Raw genomic sequence first — 25,041 nt, forward strand, 5'->3', positions numbered from 1 at the left:
AGAGTAAGTATTTCGCTCTTGGTAAACTTTACATTCACTGTGGATATAATTTTTAGTTTTCATGGGACTCTATGTCCCATGATAACTAATAACCCTTGCTTAACAGCGAAAGGAATCCCATGAAACCCCCATGTTAACTGAAGTGCCAAATTGGAAAATCACCATGTTTGATGTGAGTTCAACCAGATCAAATTCAATCCAAAATGAGCAAAGTACCCAGAAGAATCCTCAAGCATAAACCACCCCACAAGGGGAATTTTATTGATGGCAGTAGTTTATTTCCCTCTTAAAAGACCAACTGCAACCAAATGAAGTGAACATAACCTCAAAATTTTATTGTCTTCATAATATTAACAAAATATGAAGCTTAGAACTGGATCACTTGGCCCTGTAATGGAACAGAAAAAAAAAAAAAAGTGAGTTTTTTTATTTTGCAAAGAACCTCTATTCTCTCAAGTACACGGTCTAGCCCCCTAAAGGGATCATCACCTTTTAATTAAGTCAAGTCTCCTCATTATCCCTCTACTACTCATGCCAAAACCAACACCAAAAGCCTCATACCTTCAGCTATAGATCTAGTTATTTTAAGAGGATTGCCCCATTCCTGATTCCACCATCATTAAGTGGGGAGAAATGTTCACCTCTCCCAAAAGATTGCACCTTCCACCCATAATTATATACCTTTCTCTTCTTATCTCCTCCCAGTTCAAAATGCTTGCATCTCTTAATAGCCAGCATTCTCTTAGATCTGCAATTGGGCTCAACACATTCAAGCCTCAGCACAATCTTCTTTGTAGTTTTAGCCTGGAAAAAAATGAAGTCAACCCCTTCATAAATCACTGCAGAAAATCTTTCTTCAAAATAGGACTGTTGGGTTAAGTACTACTTAAAGAGAAGCTGTGCAAATGACCGAGTTGTGGCAATTTGTCTTTAGCTATAGGGAGAAAATAGAAACGTAAAAACCAGTGCATTTAAGAGGAAATTTAATAGCAATAGTAGAAGGTTATCTAATTGCCATCAAATTCTCCATTCCCATCAAACATCCCAAAGAGCTTCTTATCAAACAGGCATTCATCACACCACCTTGAGCTTGTGGCCTTTCACCAGCTCATAGTTGGTACTCCCCACAACCAAAAATGGGTCAACCAAGTGTATGACACCGTGAACTAAACATAACTTTCTCACTAGGGTTAATAATTGTTACTTTAGATCTATCAATTCTCTGGAGACTACCTAAAATTATGTCTACAATTTATGTGCATTCAACTGTATTTATTTAACTCAAGGTACACTAATAAACTTTTTAAGTCTACTCCTATAATCAGAATTCTACTTCTGCCCGTTCAGTTCTCAAAAGCCAAAGCCTAAGCAGAATCTTCCCACCTTCTCAACAAGTTAGCTGAATGTGAAAAGGTGATCTGGCATTCCTTTTACCACCTTGAGATCAAACCATTTCCGGCACCTAAACGAACACTAACATTATTCCTTAGTCTTTCTGGAACAAGGCTGAATGAGCAAAGCGCCAAACAAAAGAAATGCTGTGTTCATAAGAATGCTATTCCAGGCACTGTGTACTTTAAGGGGTAGCCAATCACCTAGGGCAGAACAGGAACTCATTTGGCCTGGATGATTGAATGACAAGAGAATTCAGGAGAGCAGCGGAAGGCCTAGATAAAGATGTTTAAGAGCTTTTAAAACTTCACCAGATAGGTAGCAGACTGCAGGCTTCTGAACTGAGAAGCAAAGTAAGAGAGCAGTTCTCACTGCAAGCAAGGGCTAAGGATTCACTAGCGTATGACAGGGGAACAGGGCAAAGGAAAAGGATTCACTGCTGTACTCAAACTTCAGTCCTTAGGAAGTCAGGGCACATTCCTGTACTTGATGTTTGCGTCTTCAAAAAGGGAAGGACAAAAAAAAATGGAACACTGAGACAGTGCAGGACTGTAGACTAGAGTCAGACCCGGGCTGCACTCCGAGCTCCACTGCCTACTAGACGTAGACAGGTAACGGCAGAGAACTTCACTGAAACTGAAAACACACACCTGTACTGTGCAAGTGTGGGCTGGAGAAAAATGCAAGGTCTTTACCACAATAAGTGGGAAGCATGGCAAATAGTAATTACGACTAACCTTTTTCCGGAAAATCGGCTTAGTCTGCCCACCATAGCCACTCTGCTTCCTGTCATAACGCCGCTTTCCTGGGAGAACCAAGTTCTTTGTTAGGTATAATAAATCACACCCGCCACACGGAAAAGTCTTCTTACACGTTTTATCTTGGGTTTTCCAGCAGAAATAACAATACCCAGGTTGGGGGGGGGGGGTGCGCACGGGACTGCTCATGTATTATATATGAGTTCCCGAATGATTAAAACCGCATTACGTATAGACCGTCTTACCCTGGGCATAAAGAGAATCTTTGCCCTTCTTGTACTGTGTCACTTTGTGGGGCTGGTGCTTGCCACACTTCTTGCAGAAAGTCCGGCGGGTTTTAGGAACGTTCACCTAGGAAAGAGTTCAGAACGCGCGGCGTTATCAGATCCCAATTGCACAACGCCCCAGCCAAGACCTCCCGGGAGGGCTCGACTCTCAGACCGCTCGCTAGCACACAACACGCGACCAGAAGCTGGTACAGCCGCACGTGCTTCAGGTCCAGCGGCCTCCGCGGGGCCCCGAAGTGGAGCGCGCGCACGGCCCCTCCACCCCCGGCTAAGTCTACCTCTTTGAGCCCATCACTTCATTTCCTGGCCCCGAAGCCCAGTGCCTTCGGGGTCGACCCCGGCAACAATGGGTTTCTTTGGTACAACGAGTCCACACGTGGGCCTAAAGCCAGCCTGGAACGGCCTCGGTCAAAGTGGGCGAAAAGATTAAACTGGATGTTACCGGGCCCGCTCCCCCGCGTCCTACCATGTTTGCGGGAGCGCTATCGACACGGAAAGAAAGAGGCCGCGCCGGAAATGGAAGTATATAGGAGGCTTCTGGTCGCTCTTGCTCATGGGAGTCGGCGAGAATGACCATAGAGTCTAAGACTCTGTGAGCACCGCCCTCTGGCGGCTGAGGGGACTCGCTTCGGAGCTGCGGGCGGGAGCTTAAGGAAGGACTCGGCCTGAGGCGGGTCCTAGCTTCTGCTTGCTCGAGTTCTCCAGCTTTGCAGCTTTTCCTCACTTCATCACTTCTGGCGGACGCCGCTAGGTAGCAGCGTTAAAGGAGGGAAGCCGTGCTCGTTCTAGACCCTCGGGTGTCCCTGTCCCTATCTCCGAGAGAAGGGACGACTAGGATCAAAGGGAGGGGCCCTACACACCCAGGTTCCGTTACTGTTTCCCATCAAGGACACTGAGAGTATCTTCGACCGTGAACTGCTGGTTAACTGAAGGCTTGGAGGGAGCCAGTGCTCTAATTCGTTTATCACATGGCTGGCTGGTCCATTCAACAAATGTTAATTGAATTCCCATTCTGTGTTGGGCACTGTTCTAGGGGAGGGACACGATGATCAAATAATCTCATAAGTGTATAATTACAAAGTACTTTGTAAAGTAGTACCAACGGTCGGCATTCAAGCGGCCCCCTTTTATTGAAGGAGCAAGTTGGCTGCCCTGGGTTCTGAAAAGTGACAATGAAACTGTTCAGCTCGCACAATAGCCAACAGGCCAAGAGATAGAAAGTATCCAGCAGCTCTTCCCTTCCCTACACACCTGGCAGAAGTCATGTGCTAGGTTTCAAGAGTCTAGCAGAGAAAGACTGCTGGGTACTGAGTATTTAAAACGGATTGTCTCAGGGTACCTGGGTGGCTCAGTTGGTTAAGCGACTGCCTTCGGCTCAGGTCATGATCCTGGAGTCCGGGATCGAGTCCCGCATTGGGCTGCCTGCTCAGCAGGGAGTCGGCTTCTCCCTCTGACCCTCCCCTCTCTCATGCTCTCTATCTCATTCTCTCTCTCAAATAAATAAATAAAATCTTTAAAATAAATAAAATGGATTGTCTCATAAAATTCTCACAGTAATTCTAGGAGGTAGGCGGTACTATTATTCCCATTTTACAGATGAGAAAATTGAGGCCTTAGGATAGTCAACGTTTTGCCCAATGTTCATGGTATTTAGTGGAGCCAGGATACAAACACAGGTGACCTGACTCCAGAGCCTGGGTTTCTTTACCATTATACAATATGCCTACTGTGGCCTGGAAATTATAATAGCTAACAATTACGGAGCACTTAATATATACCAGGCATTTTCCAAACACCTCATATACTACTACCTCTTGTAATCCGAACAACCCAAAGCAGTGTGTACCATTATTAATATTTAACGGGTGACCAAACTGCGGCACAACAGAGGTGGTTATTTCGTGGAGCTGGAATTTCATCCCAGGTAGTCCTAGCACCACAGCCTTGCACCTAACAGTGACATCACACAGGGCAAGCAGGGGCAGCTGCAGGGTAGAGGCTGATGAAGAGAGAGAACTGAGCAGGGACTCAGGAAGGGGTTCCAGTGATTAGGGGCTATGGGACTGTGAGAGCCTGGGGTCTCCTGCTGGCATAACTCTCCGGGAATACCCGTGGGTCCAGAGCTGACTCTCTGATCATCTCCTTTTTGTTGGGTGGTCTCTGAGAAGGAGATAATGAAAACAGTACCCCTACCTGCTACTACATTTCCTAAAGTTTCTTTGCCAAACAGCCAGCCCATTAGTCTCAGCATTTTCTTCTCTTTGGGCTCTTAGGCAGTCTTACTGGCCTTTGAGGAGTTATTAGAGGTTTTTGATGTTAGTAGCATGGGAATATGAAGACGGTGAACATGGCCCCTCTTAGTCTAATCAATCTCAGTTCTTTCTATTACACCTTGTGTGATGTGCCTTTGGTTTTGATTCCCTTCACTAATCCTGGTCTCTGTTTTGGACATGCCCCTGCTCATTGATTTTCCCTAACATGAGGCACTCAGAACTGAACACAGAGTCTAGATCAGGCCTGACCTTGCAGAGTAGGTGGCCTTCTACAAGCAAGCCTCATATCACCTTGGATTTTCTGGCAGCTATGTTACTGATATGACATTTCTCTTTATTACTATCCGCAAAAACCTCTGAACCATTTTCACAAATGCTCCAGCTATCCCACTTTCACCTGGAGTCTTCTGAGGTTCAACTTGGTACCCCATTATGGGACGTGACCCTTAGCTCGGGTAAAATACCCTTGGGTGAAGTTGGCTTATCACACCAGGTGATCAAGACCTTTTTGCAAACCGATTGCTCTGGTTCCGTCATCCAATCTAGCTCACACAACAGCCTTGCACCATTTGCAGATTAGCTAGGCTACTTTCTGTATCTTCCTCAAAGTTCATTAGTAAAAATGTTGAACAGGATACCACCGAAAACAGAAACTTATATTACCTTGGGAGTCTTTTGAGGTGACACCAGGCCATTTATTTGCACTATTTGGGTGCAGCCCTTCAATCATCTAGACAAGTGTGTTAGGGAAGTGCTCATGGGCAGATGGTAAAAAAAAAAAAAAAAAAAAATGTGCCTAGGTTTATTTTACCCTATCCCCTGTCCCACTCTCCCTTGTCCAGATACCCCACTGTATGCCTGTTAATTTCCAGTCTCCACCCCCTGATGGATCTTGAGAAGGGACAGGCCATGTGACAACAGGTAGTACCTGACTGAAGAAAAGGGGAGGCAAGGAGAATGTCTGTGACCGACTCTCAGACAGGCGACTAGAGCAGCTGTTCAGAGGTGACTAGCAAAACGATATATGTTGTCAATGAAATAGGGAGATTGTGCAACACTTACTGCCCATCTCTCTTGTGCGGATGTGAGGATTACCCGCTCTGCCATTCCTACAAAATGCTTTTTAACAAAATCTTGTTGCCTTAAAAACTTCGACAGACTCTTAGTGAGATCCGTGCTCTGCTCCTACATTTCGATCCAGCATCTGGGCGGGGGGGGGGGGGGGGGGCAAATATGGCCGTGCCTGATGTGTCAAGGTGGGCATGCAGCCCAGTCAGCCGGCGCTCTGCGGCAATCCTGGTCTGCGGACACCATTGGCTGCATGTCCTAGGAGAAGCCTCCGAGAGACCACTGGGGCTAGAACATAGGCGAGGAAGTAGTTGAGGACACATTCGGGCTTCGAGTGACACGTTTAGTCGGGTTCACGGATTTACAGAATTAAAGAGAAAGGTATACACAAAGAGTTACTCCCTCAGGCAGAATCTGAAAGGGAGAAAATCAACATCCACAGAAAATGGGGAAGGGCACAAGTCTTTGTGTGGGCTGACATTCAGACATTTTTATCTGTAGGGAAAAAAAAATGCTTTCTTAGAAAATGACTCAGCAGGGGGAAGTCTTGTCTCTACCTCTCACAGGCTCTGCACTTTGGGGTCCCTTTTGTGAGCACTCTCCATCTTTTGTTACCAAGCTTAAACGGTGTGACCACCCCCCCTCCCAATCTCCTCTGCCTTCAAGGACAGGAGGCTCTAAAGACGCTCTTCCTCATTAGACCCTTTGTTTTGTCTTTGCAGGTCTGCAATTCCCGTCCTTCCTGTAAGTCTCCACTCTCTGCTGATTATCCCCACAGTTCTTTAGGTACGTGGTCCCTTTACCTCGGGGAGGTCGACATGATGACCTGTCTGCTCAACCCAGCCCCATCCAGAGTCTCAGTGGCCCCAGTAATGTTGAGCAGGGCTCTTTCAGAGCACATTCAAGATAGCAGTGTCAGAGGTCCCAAGCAGATGAAGGGCGGGGACAGCTGGGGGTTGGGGGGGATAGGGGCAGCAGCAGGGAACCAGATACCATGCTGCTGAGAAGAAGAAAAAAAAAAGACATTGGTTTAAGTCAGGAAACAAAAAAAGGGAACTGAGTGGCTGTGAAAGGGTGGGGTTTGCTCAGACTGTCCTTCCTCTCTGGACTGTAAGAATATGTCTCCAGGGCCAGTGTCTTCTGAGATCGAGTCACACCTTCAAAGTCCTGGCAGCTCAATGCATCTGGGAAGCTACCTGCATTAAGTCAGGACTGAGGTGGGTCTGGGGCATGGCGGGGGCTGGGCAGCTGCCACAAATACTTTTCATGGGACACCCCCCCCCAACCGAAGGCCGGAGAGAAAGCATGGCTCGTGCCATATAGTAGTCTGCTGGCTAAGGAGACCGACAGAGGGTGGGAGTGTCATCAGCGCAAGGCCCTGGCAGTCCTTCGCAATGATCAGAAGGGGCTGTAAGGGTTCCTTCTGAGTCGGGTTGTGGAGGGCGGGAGACAAGAAGAGCAAAGTGGGACATGAGGTGACCATCTGAACAGGTAGCAAATGTTGGAAGGGGGCACCCCTGCAAAACTTGGCAGCAAAGGAATCTCGTTGATGGTAGTAAGATACAAATAGGCCATTTGGTCAAATACTACCTGAAGACCCAAAAGGCTGACTTGTGTCCAGAGGCCCTTAGAGGAAGAAAATCTAAGGGGCAGATCGAGAAGACAGTAAAAGCTCACATGCCACCAGAGGCCCTCAGCCTTTGTAAACTGGGGAAAAGCCCAGGCTAAGTAACCCTAGGTGTAAGCTACCTGCCTGGGGCTTCATTGGGCTGATGTTTGCCGGGAGCGGAGCTGGCTTATTGGAAAGATTGTGTGTGTGCCAACCTCGTGGTAATGTGGGTAAAAGACTGGGCCAGAAGAAAACAGCCTCAGCCTCAGCCCAGACAGTGTGGCCAACCCCTGAGGTCATGGGGAAGGTTTTTTCTATTACCGTTGCCTGCCATGTGCACGGCTTTCTTTTGTCTTCATCATTTCTCGTCTCCTTTTCTCTTCTCTCCTCCTCTCCGTTCCCTCCTCCTCTCCATCCTCTTCCTCCTTTTCCTCTTCCTCTTATATCTACCTGTATTCCCTCTTCTTATACCCCCCCCTTTATCTTGTTCATTACCGCATCCCCTGGAACAGAGTCAGAGCTTAATGAACAATTGTTGAATTGCATTAGATTATTCTTGCCCTTTCCTTCCCCTGTTCTTTTCCCTTTTTCCTTCCCCCCTACTTTTCTAGTACCTTCCCCACAGGAATGTTGTGAGTAGTAACTGTGCTAATATATAGAAAACAGTTAAAGCCTGGCAATAGTAAGCGCTAATATCTCCATGTTTGCCATTATTTTTATTCTGCCTGAGTGGGTCTGCCTAGAGCAAATAGTGTGGCATTTAGAATAAAAGGGATTGGTGGCCCTAATCAAGACATCCTTGGATGAGCTTTTAGACCTCCAAATGGAATCCTGGTCCAGTTTCCTTTTTTTTTTTTTTTTAAGATTTTATTTATTTATTTGACAGAGAGAGCGAGCACAAGCAGGGGGAGCAGGAGAGGGAGAAGCAGGCTCCCAGCTGAGCAGGGAGCCCTATGCGGGGCTCGATGTGGGGCTCAGGGCTCGATGTGGGGCTCGATGCAGGCCTGGATCCCAGGACCCTGAGATCATGACCTGAGCCAAAGGCAGACGCTTAACTGACTGAGCCACCCAGGCATCCCCAGTCCTGGCCCAGTCCTGATCATCCAGTTCTCCAGGCTCAAAATCCCTCTGACATGTTGCGTGTTTCCAGAGGCAAGACAGCCGCAAAGCCTAGGGGCAGGGGTCTATAAGGCTGAGGGACTGTCCCCTGTGCCGTTAGCTGTGTGCTAGTTCTGCTCCTTCCTTCATTTTGCATGCCAAGCCCCTGAAACAAGGGTGCTATAGCCTCTCGGGAGCCTCAGTTATTTGATAAAACAATGTCATCCTCCTGATAAGCCACAAAATGCAAATACTCGTGGAACCTAAAGCATTCAACCAAAACAGTATCCCTGAAGGCTAGCCCTGTTTGCTCTGTTCTGACCCTCTTTATAGTCAAACTGTTTAAGCTGTTTATGTTAAAGTCCAAATTGTTGCTTATGGCTGGTGATGTGTTTGTCTGGAGCCCTTTGTAAGAGGCTCACTGTAAGGTTCTCACTGGTGAGAACCAGTGCAATTTTCCATCCACTTCAAGGGTCTTGGTGCAATTTTAAGTTATCATCACTATGATTTACTATTTCCATTTGAGCAAATTTCCTACAGAGACTTTCCTTTCAGTGGACTAGACCCATACCAGGAAGTGACTTAGGTATAAGGGGAAGATATGCCTTTTGAAAACCAGTTTGGATGTTCTCCAAAGAGTCATCCAAAGCAGATACCTGCTGCTTTTTGCCCAAAGATGCTATACTGAGATCTGATTGCTAACTCCTGGCAATAAGGGAGAGCTAGAATTTTCAGTGAGTCAGTGCTCAACAAGAAGCTAGAGACAAGACATTGACCTAACTCACTCCAAAGCTGCTTGGTTATGCAAATGAAGCCATCAGGGGAGGGGGAGAGAGAACTTCTCTGAGGACCCTGAAACAAATGGGCCACGTGTGACTTTCAGTTTCTATAGAGGTTCATGTGCACTGACAGAGGGTGTTTGAAACACAAAAGCTTAATCCCAGGCTTTCCTTCTTACTCTCTCTGAGAAGCATCACCAGATGCCCTGAGAGTTAAAGTTGCTTATCTGAACCTCAAGGAGAAGCTCATCTCACTGCCTTGCTTCCCTAAAAAAAATAAACTATAGTCAGTTAGCTCATCCCTAGAAGAATGAAATTCTTCTGAAATTCACTGGCTCAATGAAAAAAACAGACTAGTCGGCAATAAAAGCAGAGTAAAAAAACTGACTAGAAATGGAGCAGAAAATAAAGGAATGGGAAAAGCAGGCTCTCAAAAACTGCTATCTGGAGTGGAAATTGGTAAAGTGCTTCTGGAGACTACTTTGTCAATATATTTCAAAATGCAAAATGCACACACTTTCTGACTTGGTAAATGATGCTTATATAGAGATCCTAATATCATGGAAAAATAATCAGGAATACCGTTAAACAAGACCTTTAGATATTTTGGGGGAAAGGTGTGTTGGGTGGATGGATGGATAGATAATGTCAAGAAATACAAGTAAACTGTAAATACTATGTGCAATATGATCTCAAACCTAAGAGAAATGCACAGGAAAAAATGGAAGGTAATATGCCCCAATATTAACGCCCTTGGATGATGAGCTTGTAATTGATGTTTTCTTTTTAATATTCCTGTACTTGAAACATTTTTTATAATGAACATGTGTTATTTTAATATCAAAAGAGAAAATACAGCAACTATTTAAACCAGGGAAAACAAAAACTAAACTGAAAAAGAAGGCCAAAGGGCCACTCAAGTCCAGAGTGAAAGACGGCCACCCCAGGAGTCACCCTCGGAGCAGAGGGACAGTGCTGAATGTATTACCACCAATCTGATGCTGAGTGCAAACTTCGGATTAGCTATCTGGCTCTCATGTCCAATGTTAGCATGATGAAAGGCTGAAGAAGAACCAGAGACCCGAGACCTCTTGGAGAGGACTGCAGGAGATGAGAATTTTCCTGGTTAACATGCAGCCAGAAAACTGATTTTGGCTGGAGGGCTTCACCATAAATTTGGTCACCTGTCACGCTGACCATGAAGCTTATCAAATAATTAGGTTTCACTGGTGCCTGGATAGAGCTTTTTGGGAACTTAGCAAGAGTAATTAGGTTTCTATGTTGCTATGGTTATATTCTAAAGAAGACTTCTCTTCTGGTTCCAAGGCCAGGGAATTCTCAGTGAAAATCTCAATCAGAACCTGAGAGATGCTTCTTGGGGCTGAAAAGAGATTTTTGGGAATGTAAATTTAGCCCATCATACTCTAATTTCAGACAGTTGATAATTCTACCAGATTCCATAGTAAAACTTCAGGAAGACAGGACTAAAACGGGAACAAGGGATAACACAAAGCACATAGACCAACAGATAAGTCAGACCTGGGTTTGCCACTTTGTCTGAGTAACTGAGAATTCATGCTGAGAGTGGAAATCTATGATCACGTGTACAAGGATGTGCATGGCAGCATTGTTTATAATTGAAAACAAGCAATCTAAATATCCATCAATAGGAGAGTGGACAAATAAAGTGTGATGAATTCATCATACAGAATAGTTTATGCATATAGAAATAGATCAAAATGTGTGAACTAGAGCTACCAAGATAAATAAATCATAAGCCATTATACTGGGAGGGGCACCTGGGTGGCTCAGTTGGGTAAGCGTCCATCTTGTGATTTCGGCTCAGGTCATGATCTCATGGGTGGTGAGATCAAGCCCCATGTGGGGCTCAGCACTCAGCAGGAAGTCGGCTTGGGATTCTCTCGCCCTCTGCCCCTCCCCCCACTCGTGCTGGAGCGAGTTCTCTCTCTCTAAAATAAATAAATAAATCTTTTAAAAAAAATTATAGTGAGAAGAAAAGCAAGTTGCTGAAGAATATGTACCACTTATATAAAAATGTAAAACATGCAAACCAATACTAAATACCTTTTATGGATATTTACATATCCAGGAATAATATAAAAACATGTCTAGGAATGATAAACTCCAAATTCAAGATATTGTTAACCTCTGAGGAAGGAGGGGATTGATTATAGAGGAGTATACAAGGAGGTTTTGACTCTATGGGTAGTATTTTATTTCTGAAAAACACCGGAAGCAATTATGGCACAATGCTAGGATTTTATAGAGCTTGGTGAGTTCCTGAGTGTAGTGTTATTCTCTGTACTATTTTCAACATTTCATAATGTAAAAGAAAGTACATTCGATCAAAACTTTGTATTCACAGTATACAATAACAACCCTAGGGATAAGAGTGGGTGGGTATTCCATCTAATCTTGTGCTTTTATCCCATCAACAATGAAAAAAATCCTGCAAAGAAAACAGCAAGTAACACCAGTTAGGATCTCCTTGTGGAAGATTTCAAGGAAAATGTAAAAAAACCTGGCAGGACTAGGAAGAGTCCACATGCGGGAACAAGTACAGTTGACAATTAACAGAACTAAATCATCCTTTTTTGCTTGGAGGATTATTGCAGAGGAAAATGCTCCAGGATCCTCTACCTGTACTCTCTCTTATCCCCTGAGCTTACCACCATTTCCTCTTTTGCCAAACGTTCCTAGAAGATGCAGAGGGGTCTGTCCCAACTGCTCTTTGATGATAGCCATGGGGGATGACAGGATGCTGAGGTGGATAGCACCAAAATTCATTGAAGGCAAATATATATATCTGGGAGGGTATAAAAAACTAAAGGTAAAATGATGGGTATATGTATATATATATCTGGGAGGCAACGAGGTAGGTGTCACAGAAAAAGCAAGGGCTATCGAGTCACAGATGGATGAGGTTGGGCAAGTCACACAACTTCCATGAGTCTCACTTTCCTCAGCTGTGTGTTGAGAGAAATAAATGAAATAATGAGTATAAAATGGCTGATGGGTAGACTGCACTGAGAGAAACAAGAGTTTCCTTCCATTCCCCTGGGCAGAAAAGGGAATAGACAGACTCTTTCTGGGCAATTAAGTAATGCTTTAAAAGAGAAATAAAGAGAGAATGATGTTTCTTGGATGGTCTGGCTAAGTAGCTATTTGAACTATGACTGGTTATTTCTAACTAGCATCTCCGGGACTCTTCCCAATCATAGGCAGGCTGTGTAGTTTTCTGAATTTGCTCTGGTGTTGTCCCTAATAGTGTTTCTCTTAGCTTGAGCAATGATAAGGTCAAAGGTGGTTTAGTTTACTGATCCTGCAGGTGCTTTTCATATCAATTCCTTGGCATAGTGCAGTTTGTAAGATGGCTGAACTCTTACTCACAAGCATCCTCTTTATGAATTCTGCTGCTCCACAGGGAGCTGGGAGGCTGCAAAAGGTGGCCCCTTGAAAATCCTTGCATTTGTAGTTTAATAAAGAGAACATTATAATGCTGGAATTCTGTATTTTAAATGAAGACCTCTGTGTTTTCCCACTATTTTTCCTCCTCTTTCTTTATATGAACAACAGTGTGTGTGTGTGTATGTGTGTGTGTAACATTCATGTCACTTCCGGTTTCCACCCCCACCCCCACTCTCTGAGTGAAGTGGAGGGTCAGCCCTCACAGTGCATCTTTTGTGGTCAAATTGACTGTCAGCTGCTGATATGGTTAGAAAAAAATTTAGAACCTTTCACAAAGAAGTTGCAACTGCCCTCTAATGCAGTGTCCATCACACGCCAACCTTCAGGAAGACATAAAGACAGATGCACCTCCTTTCACATTATTGCTGGATGGATCAGTGATGATTAAGGAAGAACTACCACATTTTCAGGCTGTGTGTGTCTGGACTGGATCACAAGGAATTAAGGGGAAAGCAGTCAAAGAAGGGGCAACCAGACCTTGGAAATCCTGGTAATCCTCCAACTCAATGATCTAGCAATAGAGGCCATTTCACCCTTTGCTCAGAGGGGTGATGGCTAGTGAGAGGCTTGCTTACTTCCTCATACTTAGACCAGCACTGAACCCTAACCCAACAGACACTTGAAAGGGAGGAAGGCTTCCTCTTGTACAAACTGGATTTGTTCTAAAAGAGAAAAAGAGCAGAGGCAGCGTCCAGAAGGACCTATCTTATAGGAAGTAAGAGCAGAGGCCAAGACTGAAGCGGATGCTGGGTCCGAGCAGGGAATGTGTCCATCAAGAGCTTGCAACAAAACTAAAGGTAAAATGATGGGTATGCTTTATTCAGCTAACAGAAGCAATACTGGATGTAGTTTGTTGGGAGGCTTCTGATCCAATTACTGCTCATGCTACTCACTTTCATTAGGGCTTTATTTTATCCTCTAATTTGAGTCTTTTTGATTGTGAAGAGGTACTTAATTGGAATTCACTGTGGAAAAAATGTGATATTATTACGAGGATCTTGATGAGTTGACAGTTCTTGAGAATATAGTATTATTACTTGGTTGCCACTATATCGGAATAATGGAATAATTTCAATGTTGACAGAAATCTCAGTGGGGTTTGAGCATTAGAAAGTACTCTGGTTGTAAAGTCTTATCAGTTTGTCATTCCCGTGAGACACCATTTAAACCAGGGAGCCAGGGAACTGTGTGGCAAGGTGTGGGAAAAGGTTTGCTCCTTGGCCTAATTTTTCTCAAAAGATCATTTATAAACCATTGAATGAATCCACCACCAGAAGAGAGTAGCATTGACATGGTGAATAAGTGGCAAAGTGATCATTCTGAACATCCCTGGTGTTCCTTTAACCTATTTTTAATGTCTCCCCGGTATGATAATAGAATTTTCTACACCACAGGAAAGAGCAAAATAACGGTACGGATAGCCTCAGATTGTGATAAAAATTGCTCCCTTGCTTCCCTGGTGTGAGCAATGATCTGTGCTTGGCAGGTAGAAAAATGATGCTGACTTTATTTATTCTGCATCCACGGTGCCACCAAAAGCATAAGGAGTTTAGTTTTACAAAATGTCATCAATGCCCCCTTAAGAAAAAGCCACCCGTAGCAAAATTTGAGGGGAGCTGGTAATTTTTTTTCAGTACTTATTTAGCTCCCCATTTTGTGACAGTATTTATATTTTCACTTCATCTTTCTAAGGAAGGTTTGGAATTAGTAATATGCAATTGTGCATCAACTTTCAGTGAATAACTAATATGAAGTGTGTTTTGCGTGAATAAAAAAAGCCAACGGTGATTTTTCGTAACTCTCTTTGCATTTCTGTACTTCAGTCACCTAAACTGAATCTTTCTAGAGTATTGTAAATTTGGAGAGGGTAAACAAGTGACTTTTCGTAAATAATCAGAGATGGCATCCATGAGTAAGACAGTTGCATCACTTTTGTACGACAATGTCTAAAAGAACCAACGTAAGAAAAAAAGGAGGGGAAAAAACAACAACAACAACAACAACAACAACAACTCCCTCCCCCAAAATTACTTTTGCAATTTTAGAACAAAGCATCTATCCTTTGTAGCTCAGCCAGTGGTTGATGGGCCAAATCGGTTGGGCAGCAGTTAGTATACGTCCATAACTGCAGGTGCAGCTTCCATATCCTTATTAGACCCCTTGGTTAGCAGACCCCAGAGGGACAATGTTTGAGAAAATTGCACTCACTGTCTAGGAAACTGGGAACTGAAAGTCCAATATCTGCCTCAGTGGAGTTCTGACACCTGCATTATCCCTTCTGGGGATATCAGAGTCAACAGCTGCACAGAGACTTCTGCTGTTCACAGATTCTGCACGTATCATAAAAGGGTGGTTAGTATAAAGTGGCCTCCAGACATTACCAAACACACAGGTACATGTCATTTGACATCCAGAGCATTCCATGGCCTTATACAAAAAGCCAGTGTATGTGAACTCACGCTGAACCCGTCCTCCCTATTCAATGTGCATCCATTACACCTGAAAACTGGCAGAAGGTGGAGGCTGTGGAAGGGGGATGTCAAGGTAGGAAGAAGGCTCTTCGTTAGCTTTGCACGATTCTGTTCCATTTGAAACTAGGTGGCTAGGCTGAGGGGAAACCAGGAGGGATGAGGATTAATGTGCTGGGTCCTCAAGAACTCTCGTTATCAACAGCACACCAGTGAGCTCCGGAAAGAAGAAGCCATGGCTACAGTGATACTGGAGAGCATCTTTCTGAAGCGATCCCAACAGAAAAAGAAGACATCGCCTTTAAACTTCAAGAAGCGCCTCTTTCTCTTGACTGCGCACAAACTTTCCTACTATGAGTATGACTTTGAACGTGGGGTAAGTTTCTCTGCTGTGAAACCTGACTATCAAGGACTTGGCCTTAGATCTTCCTTGAGGAGGTAGATACTTTTTTGGTCGGAGGAGGGAGGTGGTAGGGACCTAGGTATATTGCAAACTCAGGAAGATGTTTCCTAGCCTAGAACTAACCGCAACCATGCTGGTGCAAAAATTCAAAGGTGCTAAGAAACCATGGGGGGAGCCTTACCATGGAATCTTGCAGTTGGTGATCACTCATTAAATGTTGTTGAGAAGGAAATCCAAGTCTTGAAAATTACTCTTTATTTTTTTATGGTAAAGGCACACACAGTCATCCACTCTTCTATAATATTTGCCCTCTATCTGGTAGTCAAAAAAGTTTAAATTAATAGATCTGGAAGTTGTTGTTTGTTTTGTTTGTTTTTCAAAATGACAGGCCCTGATGGATAGAGTGTGGGTGTCACCTCACTATGTTGAATGATTAGATAACAAAATCTAATCATCTGGTTGCTTAATCACTCCTAATCTTTCTCCATTTTCTTCCTCATTCTCTTTCTCAGAGAAGAGGCAGTAAGAAGGGTTCGATAGATGTTGAGAAGATCACCTGTGTTGAAACAGTGGTTCCTGAAAAAAATCCTCCCCCTGAAAGACAGATTCCAGTAAGTAGAGACCATTGTCAGAGCAGGGATGGGGTGGTTAAGAAACTTGGAACACTTCAACTCTTTGTAAATCGGTAATGCTGTGCAATGTGTTAGAGCTCCCTTACAAAATTCTTCACTCTGTTATTGGTTATACTGAGTCTCAGCATTCTTCCCCCAGATGCAGAACAACTCACCTAACCTTGAAAACGTCTTAACACGAATTTTACGATGACATATCAAATTTTCTTTTTTTTTTTAAGGTTTTTTTTTTTTTTTTTAAAGGAATCTCTACAACCAACGTGGAGCTCAACCTCACAACCCTGAGCTCAAGAGTCGCATGCTCCGCTGCCTTAGCCAGCCAGGAGCCCCAGTATATGAAATTTTCAAACTGATCAGAGATGATTGGTTTTACTCTCTCAGATACCAGGATCAGATTTATAGGCTTGAGTTAGTCTGAAAGCCAGAATCCTAGTGCTCTGAGTCATGAGATTCTTTAACAACTCACTCTTTATTCTCTCCTCTCATTTCCCAGAGCCTCCCCAAGGCATAACGCCTATGGATTTCTGAGTTGAGTTTTCTTTTTTAAATATCATTTATTATTTTTTTCCTAATTACAAAAGTAGTGGGTACTTATTATAGAAACTCTAGAAAATACAAAAAAGCACAATAAAAAAGATAAAATCATGCATAATCCCATTATTCAGCTAAAATAACTATTATATGTTGGTACACAGACTTATAGATGTTTTTCTCCACTAGCAACACATATATTCACACTAATATGTATATTATATATTTATTTTTGTAAAGTTTATTTATTTAAGGGGCACCTAGGTGGCTCAGTTGGTTAAGTATCCAACTCTTGGTTTTGGCTCTGGCCATGATCTCATGGGTCCTGAGATCCAGCCCTGTGTGCCCAGCAGGGAGTCTGCTTGAAGATTCTCTCCCTCTACCCCTCCCCCCACTCGCACTCTCTCTTCCTCTCTCTCTAAAATAAAGAAATAAATCCTTAAAAATGTTATTTATTTAAGTATCTCTACACCCAGTGTAGGACTCAAACTCAGGACCCTGAGATCAAGAGTCACGTGCTCTTCCGACTGATTGTGCCAGGCGCCCCTATGTTATATATTTAAAACATAGAATCAGGGGCGCCTGGGTGGCTCAGTTGGTTAAGCGTCTGCCTTCGGCTCAGGTCATGGTCCCAGAGTCCTGGGATAGAGCCCTGCCATCCGGCTCCCTGCTCGTCAGGGAGTCTGCTTCTCCCTCTCCCTCTGCCTGCCACTCTGCCTGCTTGTGCTCTCTATCTCTCTGTCAAATAAATAAATAAAATCTTAGGAAAAAAATAAAAAATAAAACAGAATCATACTACACATCTTGCTTTGTAATCTAATTTTTCAATTTAACAATATATGGAAACTTTTCCCATGACAATAGATACTCTTTAATAACGTGATTTTAATGGCTGTGTGGTAGTCTCTATTATGAATATATTCCAATTTGTTCAGCCAATCTCCTATTACTACACATTTGTTTCCAACTTGATATTATAACTATGTTGAGAACATCCTTGCATACATCTTTATGAACTTTTGCTATTCTTTTCCTTATAATAACTTCCTAGAAGTAAAATGTTGTTCTTCTCTTTATTAAATCTGCACAATTTTGTTATGTTTATCTTTTTATTCTATTTTATTTTCTAGCAGTGTAATTTAAATTTCATACACTCCTACGAGCTATGTATGCGAGTATCTCTATTTCTCTACATTCTTTCCAATACCAGATACTTTAAATGTTTGTTAATTTGACAGCCAAGAAAAGTGGTATTTCATTGCTGACTTATTTTTCAATTTTTTGTTACTCATAAGGTTGAACGTTTATATGTCTTACGGTTCATTTACATTTTTCTGTTTTTGAATTGCCTGTTCATTTTTTTGCCCATTTTTCCATTGAAATGTTTACCTTACTGCTAGTACTTTTTAAGAGATCTTGATATATTATGAGTATCAATCCTTAACTGTAATACATGTTGAAAATATTTTCCCCAGTTTTTTGTTTATCTTTGAACTTTGTTTATGGTGTTTTTTTACTTGCTCATTTTTACCATTCTGGGTTTTAAAACCTATGTCATCAAATTAGTTCATCTTTTTCTTAATGAGTCTAACTTCTAGCGTTATAGTGGGAAGTCTTGTCTCCCATAAGATTATATGTACAGTCACTTGTGTTTTTTCTTTGTCAACTCATAGTTCCATTTTTTTTAAGCTTTTGAATCCATCCAGAATTTACTTTGATGTATGGCGTGAAATAGCCACCTAACTGCCCCCCCACACACACACCCAAATTAGTGGTTAAATATTTGTCCCACCACCACTGATTGAGTAACCTCCCTTTCCTCAATGGTTTGAAATGCCTGAGGTTTTTTGAACATGTATGTGCTGGATCCTATGGATATGTGTCCCTACTGGGTTAAAGGAAGCAATCTGTAATCATTAGCATTGTCTATGCAGGAAATTATTCTGGAGTGACTGCAAAAGACTCCCAGTACCTAAGGAAATCCAAAAAAAGAACAATGCATCAACCAATAACTAGGCTTTCTTTTTTTAAGTTTTTATTTTAATTCTAGTTTGTTAACATGCAGTGTTATATTAGTTTCAGGTGTACAATATAGTAATTCAACACTTCCATACATCACCTAGCACTCATCCCAAGTGCACTCCTTAATTCCCATCACCCAACCCCCCACCCACCTCCCCTCTGGTAACCATCAGCTTGTTCTCTATACTCAAAAATCTGATTCTTGCTTTGACTCTCTCATTTTTTTCCTTTGCTTGTTCGTTTTGTTTCTTAAATTCCATATGTGAGTGAAATCATATGGTATTTGTCTTTCTCTGTCTGACTTATTTCGCTTAGCATGATACTTTCTAGCTCCATCCATGTCATCGCAAATGGCAAGATTTCATTCTTTTTAATGGCTGAATAACATTCCATTGTATACATATACCGCATCTTCTTTATCCATTCATTAATTGATGGGCACTTGGGCTGCTTCCATATCTCGGCTATTGTAAGTAATGTTCCTGTAAATGTTGGGGTGCACATATCCCTTCAAATTAGTGTTTTTGTATTCTTTGGGGTAAATACCCAGTAGTGAGATTGCTGGGTTGTAAGGTAGCTCTATTTGTAACTTTTTGAGGAACCTCCACACTGTTTTCTACAGCGGCATATGCTTTCATCTTTCATTGCAGAGAAGGGGTGAAGAGTCCAGTGAAATGGAGCAGATTTCAATCATTGAAAGGTTCCCTTACCCCTTCCAGGTAAGGTATTTTCTCTCATCAGCTCTCAAAGATCCCTGTAATGTAATAATTAGAGTTGGAGTGCAGGGCACAGTGAAGAATACTTGGTCCCAGTGAACAGAATTTGAGGTGGACAAGGAAGCTGAAGTGAGAAATGAGACTGACATGGGCTAAGAGTGTTAGCTTTTCTATTTTCCCAATTTAACATAGTACCTTTTAGTCCCTACACCTCAAAGCGAATCCATAATGGCAGTAACTCTATTATGGTGTGTCTTGTCTATAGTAACTGCATTGAGAAAGATGCTCTGCTGAGTGACCATTTCACTTCCTTCTGGTTCTGCCTATCTGTCTAATGGTGGTCATGTGGGTTGAAAAGACAGAAAAGGGGAGGGAAGGAGTAGTTATTAGGAAGTTCAGTATGGGGAAGGCTTATTAGACTTACACATAAACCTAAATTCTATTCTAGTCTGAAATAACTGAAGAGCCACATAGACATCTGTTTCAAAGATGTATTGTAATCCATGAAGGAGAGCAAGAGCTTCAGATTCAGTCTTCAACGTGGTTTGCTTGTGTCCTGAAAACTCTGTAGGTCACATGTTGTGAATATAGCAGCCTCTGCAAACAGTGAAAGCCAGAAAAGGAAGTGGAAAGTCTCAGGGGAGGGGGCTTTCTGTCATGGATTTATGAGCACAGCAAAACTAACAAGCAAAAAGAAAAATGTGCAAGGATCTTGCTCATGTCCCTGACTGTATCAAAGTTCACAAAACCTGTGAAGGAGGAGTGTTTTAGACATAGTTTTTACTATTGTCTTTCAACAAGATGATGTTGTTTGGCTGCGTAATGCTAAATAACAGATAATTCAAATTAGTTTACATTTGATTTCAGAATCCACTATGTAATGTCTCTTAAGTCTGTGAGGATTGGAACCACATGTCTCATGCACCCCCAGAACACCTAACACAATGCCTTGTACATGTAAAGTGTTCAAAAAATACTGCCTGTTTGATCTGATGACAATGCTTAAAATATACTTTACTTTTTTTGAAGTAAATATATACTTTACTCTTTTGTGGTTCCAAACTTGGTTAATTTTGGCAAGGGGAGGCCACTAGGCAGTAGGAGAAAAATTAGCCATGAGTTAAAATTTTGCTTCATATTATCCAAGTGAATAATCCATATGTACTAAACAAGACTTAAGTTATACAAATGATTACTTCAGTTTCTCTTCTATACAAACTCAAGGTTTAATAAGATCATAAAATATTCTTTGTTGAATAAACACAAATCCTGTCTCCACCAAGGCTGGGGGAAATATTATGAACTAAGTTTACACACAAATTGAAACACAAGTCAAGAGGATCTAGGACTATCTAAAAAGCTAAGTGCTTCTAAGTCCTACAACCCTGGATGTGAATTGTTCAGGAATTTTTCAGATAGTTCACATGACCCCAGCTCCACCGCCAACAGAAGACCCTACCTTTCTTTGTTTTCCACTATGAATATACAACGTTGTAGCTGAAGATTAGTTCCTTCGAAGACTTTCTCCTTTTTTCCGAATCCTAACTGCTGAAGTCTGTGTGTCCATTGCTTCAGGTTGTGTATGATGAAGGACCTCTTTATGTCTTCTCCCCAACTGAAGAACTGAGAAAGCGTTGGATTCACCAACTCAAAAATGGTGAGAATTATTTTGAAAATAAACTAGTTTCCAAAGAAAGAAGGGGAGAAAGTGGGGAGGGAGAAAAAGAGAGAGAGAAGAAAGGAAGGAGAGAGAGAGATGGAGGGAGGAAGGGAGAAAAGGAGAGGGAAAAGAAGAATGGATGGAAGGAGGGAGGTGAGAAGAAAGAGCAGAGGTAGAAGGGAAGGAAGGAACGAGAGGAGGGCGGGGAGGAGGACGACAAGGAGGAAGAATGATAGATTGCATTTTCTCTAATGTTAGTGATAGGATTGAGTTTCATACTCCATTATATGAATAAGAGATAACGTGCTAGACTAAGAGTTTCAACCCAGTTCCACCACGATCTCTCTGGTGCAATTCTGCAATTGTAGGCACCTCTATTTCCCTATCTATAAAACAGTCCCACTCTTTACACCAATTACAAGGGTGGTGTGTTGGGTTATTCAATGGTCATTGCAATATTTCAAATCCTAAGTATAAAATACCTAGTTCCAAAAATTAGATGATCATGAGAGTGCTTGAAGTCAGTGTGGAGAAGCTTCTTCCAAGCCCTCTTCTACCACAAATAAGCTGGGTGACCTCTGGCAAGTAGGTTAACAAGCTTCTTCTGAGGCTTAGCATTTTCTTCTGAAATAGAAATCATAATGATGCCTGCCACACCTGCCTCCAGAGTTGCCCTAACGATCCAATGAGGTACTGTATGTGAAAGCACGTAGAAAACTGTGAAACACTGTACAGGAAAGCACTGTACATCTTTTCATTATGGGTAAATATTTTCTAAGGAACTAGTTCATGTTCCCTGTTTTGTGAGGACTTAAACTTGAACACAGTTTCAGCAGCTGACATAGACCATACAATGGGCTCAGATAAACTTGAACTCTAAAGGCTTGCAGCACAGGATGCATGCAGACCTATTTGTGTGTATATATAGCCACATGTCAAGTGACTGAGAGATTAACTGGTTGAGTTGACATCAGGAAAGGCTGCCTAGAGAAACAGGAAGGATGGCAGACTGATAACAGCATGGTTGGGTTATTGCATGACAGCCCTTTGTCTTAACATTTAGATTCTGATATTCGGTGGCTCACTGTACCACCCTTATTCACTCCTTTGAGTACAAGTCTGATTGGCCAAAATAAAAATCACCAAATCTTTCAAGCTGAAAGAGGAGAGGAGAGAGGAAGAAAGGGGTCATTTATTGAATTCTTGCTATGTGCCAGACAACGAGCTAGATACCTTATGTTTATTATCTCATTTAATTCTCACAGCAACCTTGGGGTAAAAACAATGGTAATAGCTAACACTTAATGAGCACTCGGTATGTTCCAGGCTCTGTGCCAAGTGTTTCAAATGTACCAGCTTTTCATCCTCATGATAAGCTTATGAAGTATGTATCATTCCCCTATTTACAGATGAGGGAACTGAGGTTCCAAGAGGTTCAGTAACCCGCTCATGGTCACACTCATGGGCACGCTGAGAAGTGAAGCCTGGATCTTTGCCAGATCCCTACGTCTGTAGGACTCCAGAGCCTAAGCTTATTGCATAGTGTCATGCTGCCTTGTTCTCAAGTCCAGAAATTACACCTGTAGTTGGCTGCAAGCTATTCTAGAGTAAGGCCATGTTGAGATTGCACATCAGTGATATCTTGTACCACAAAGCCAGTTCTTGGCATGTTTTGAGGTAAGAGGCTTGCTTTAGCCCTAGAGGGACAAAACGAGCACACAGAGGGCATGTATATTTGCACTTCCTTGGTTCTCTCCACAGTGCCTCATGCAGTGCCTTGCACACAGAAAGGAACCAATAGTTGTGTTAACAGATTTTCTGTAAGGGTAAACAACCACAGTTGGGCTCCATGTTGATGGAAAGCTAGGATTTAGTTTGGAAATAGGGGAAGGTGGGACATACTGAGGGAGAACCAGAAAAGGAAAAAAAAAAAAATGTGACATGTGCAAGTTAGTAACTCCTTTGCACTTAAACGACTGATTTCAAAACCAGTCATAGATTAGCCTAGCAAATACTTCTAGAGTGCCCACTACATTCAAGGTATGAGCAGTGACAGAGGATAAGAATATCCAGCTTGTAAACTTGGTTTACTGACTCAAATGGCAAACTTATAATGCTGGTTATGCACTAGTATTAAAGTTCACTGGGCAAGTAAAATTAAAGCAGTAAAAATAAAGCCAAAACAAACAGAAAACACCACCACTTCAAGTGGGTTATTAGTGCGGATGGATAGTGTGGGTTAAGGTGCAATTCTGCCTTCTCTTCTCTTACATTTTACTGAAGGCATTTCATTTCCAGTTGTTCTAGACCTGGGTGTATGTCTTGTTGAACCTGCTTGGGCTCACACATGACCCAGAAAGGAAGCACCTTGCAACAAATACCCACAGTTGCTGGGAGATTTAGGGGCAAGTCCTAACAATCCCAGAACAGCCCCAGGTGCTGGCAATGCGAATTGTGAAATAACCTAGCAGGCACAGAATCCCACTCCAGGGATAAGTTAGCCCGCTGTAGGATGAAATGCACCAACTAAAAATCACTAGCACGAGAAGGGGACTTCATCAGGGTCCTGGCTACCTCTGCAGGGGTACTGGCTATGAAAGTACATGAGGGGGCGCCTGGGTGGCTCAGTCGTTAAGCATCTGCCTTCGGCTCAGGTCATGATCCCAGGGTCCTGGGATCGAGTCCCACATCGGGCTTTCCGCTCTGCGGGAAGCCTGCTTCTCCCTCTCCCACTCCCCCTGCTTGTGTTCCTGCTCTCGCTATGTCTCTCTCTGTTAAATAAATAGATAAAATCTTAAAAAAAAAAAAAAAAAGAAAGAAAGTACATGAGGGAGCCTTCTCTGGTGCTGGATCCGAGTGGTGGTCAAACGGTTGTCGACAAATGTGGCTAGTTGTATGCCTCAGATCGCGCACTTTATTATATGTAAGTCATACCTCAATTTATTTTTTTTAAAGATTTTATTTATTTATTTGACAGAGAGAGACACAGCGAGAGAGGGAACACAAGCAGGGGGAGTGGGAGAGGGAGAAGCAGGCTTCCCGTGGAGCAGGGAGCCCGATGTGGGGCTCGATCCCAGGACCCTGGGATCATGACCTGAGCCAAAGGCAGACGCTTAACGACCGAGCCAGCCAGGCGCCCCTAAGTTATACCTCAATTTAAAAGTAAGGCCCGGGGACACCTGGGTGGCTCAGTCGCTGAAGCGGCTGCTTTCAGCTCAGGTCATGATCCCAGAGTCCTGGGATCGAGTCCCTCATTGGGTTCCTTGCTCCGCGGGGAGCCTGCTTCTCCCTCTGCCTGCCGCTTCCCCCGCTTGTGCTCTCTCTGTCTCTGTCCAATTAAATAAATAAAATCTTTAAATTTTTTTAAAAAATAAAAATAAAAATAAATCAAAGTAGGGCCTCAGGTACCCCATATCCAGCCGCCAACTTTTTTCAGTGGCACTTTCTATGCAACGGTTGCACCCCGAGGCCTTCGCCATGGGCTCTCTTCTTCCATGTCCCCAAACACAGCAGTGCACACTTTAATGGTATAGCACCACCGATACGGGTCTGCATTCGCTTTAGAATCTTTGTTTGGTCAAGCTCAGCAGATCATCTCCTAATTGCAACGTCAAAAATAAGCAAAAGGCCTGAGCTCACCAACGACAAAAGAAAGAGGGGGCATTGGCAAAACTCCAACAACCAATATAGGGAGGAATACTTCATGTGTGCCTGAAACAGAGTTTTAGATATTATCCTGATAAATATGAATATGAGAGAGCAGCCATCCAGGACTTGGAGAATGTGCACCAACCATTAGTGCCTCCCAGACAGGACCGGCCCTATGCATTGGTGCAGTAGTCTTTCCTGGTCCTCT

General features: G+C 42.9%; 2 protein-coding genes across 3 annotated transcripts in view; one reads left to right on the forward strand and one right to left on the reverse strand.

Annotated features, from left to right (window-relative positions):
* Positions 1-230: 230 nt before the first annotated feature.
* On the reverse strand, positions 231-3,042 carry LOC118022822 (60S ribosomal protein L36a-like). Its single transcript, XM_035023760.1, has 5 exons — positions 2,904-3,042; positions 2,396-2,501; positions 2,130-2,197; positions 682-804; positions 231-388 (listed from the first exon to the last, which is right to left on the reverse strand). Exons 1-5 carry the CDS (start codon positions 3,012-3,014, stop codon positions 368-370), a joined length of 429 nt encoding a protein of 142 aa, XP_034879651.1. The 5' UTR covers positions 3,015-3,042; the 3' UTR covers positions 231-367.
* Positions 3,043-6,844: 3,802 nt separating this feature from the next.
* Positions 6,845-25,041, forward strand: part of BTK (Bruton tyrosine kinase) — a 31,710-nt gene continuing 13,513 nt past the window's right edge. The window contains exons 1-6 of one of the 2 annotated variants that reach the window (XM_035023873.1): positions 6,870-6,995; positions 13,056-13,550; positions 15,427-15,597; positions 16,137-16,235; positions 19,460-19,528; positions 21,101-21,182. In XM_035023873.1, the coding sequence (XP_034879764.1) occupies positions 13,497-13,550; positions 15,427-15,597; positions 16,137-16,235; positions 19,460-19,528; positions 21,101-21,182 (475 nt within the window). In that variant the 5' untranslated portion in view covers positions 6,870-6,995; positions 13,056-13,496. Of the gene's footprint in view, positions 6,996-13,055; positions 13,551-15,426; positions 15,598-16,136; positions 16,236-19,459; positions 19,529-21,100; positions 21,183-25,041 lie in introns of both variants that reach the window. The other variant, XM_035023940.1, reaches the window with a different exon arrangement.

Source organism: Mirounga leonina, unplaced genomic scaffold (genome assembly GCF_011800145.1).
Source record: "Mirounga leonina isolate KUSES-001 unplaced genomic scaffold, KU_Mleo_1.0 Mir_101414, whole genome shotgun sequence".
Taxonomy (NCBI): domain Eukaryota; kingdom Metazoa; phylum Chordata; class Mammalia; order Carnivora; family Phocidae; genus Mirounga; species Mirounga leonina.